The 284-nt window shown below is 56.7% G+C and overlaps 1 protein-coding gene across 1 annotated transcript in view; it reads right to left on the bottom strand.

Moving 5' to 3' along the window:
* LOC119589208 (F-box/LRR-repeat protein 6-like) overlaps positions 1–284 on the bottom strand; it is a 37521-nt gene that overhangs the window by 5786 nt on the left and 31451 nt on the right. The window contains exon 4 of the mRNA XM_037937808.1: positions 91–256. Coding sequence (XP_037793736.1) covers positions 91–256 — 166 coding nt within the window. The remainder of the gene's footprint in view (positions 1–90; positions 257–284) is intronic.

Below are 284 nucleotides of genomic sequence, written 5' to 3' on the forward strand. Positions count from 1 at the left end.
CAATGGCCGACATCCGTAACCTTCTCAAACCACACCCTTTCCATCACTGCCCAACGCCACACCAAAACGCACCAGCAACCACAGACTCACCAAGGTTTAAGTCACGGACATGGGATAATCTGTTCTCCAATATCCAGAGGAGCTTTCTCTCGTTGCGGTAGCGTGGCTTGATGCGCCCCGTGGCCAGGTCGACCGTGTGCCACAGGCGGCTGTTGGTGGCCACCATCCGCCAGAGTCTACACACTCTTGAGGCTCTGTGGGTGGTTTGGGAGGAAGGGGAACGT

The sequence above is a fragment of the Penaeus monodon genome, chromosome 25, assembly GCF_015228065.2.
Source record: "Penaeus monodon isolate SGIC_2016 chromosome 25, NSTDA_Pmon_1, whole genome shotgun sequence".
NCBI lineage: Eukaryota > Metazoa > Arthropoda > Malacostraca > Decapoda > Penaeidae > Penaeus > Penaeus monodon.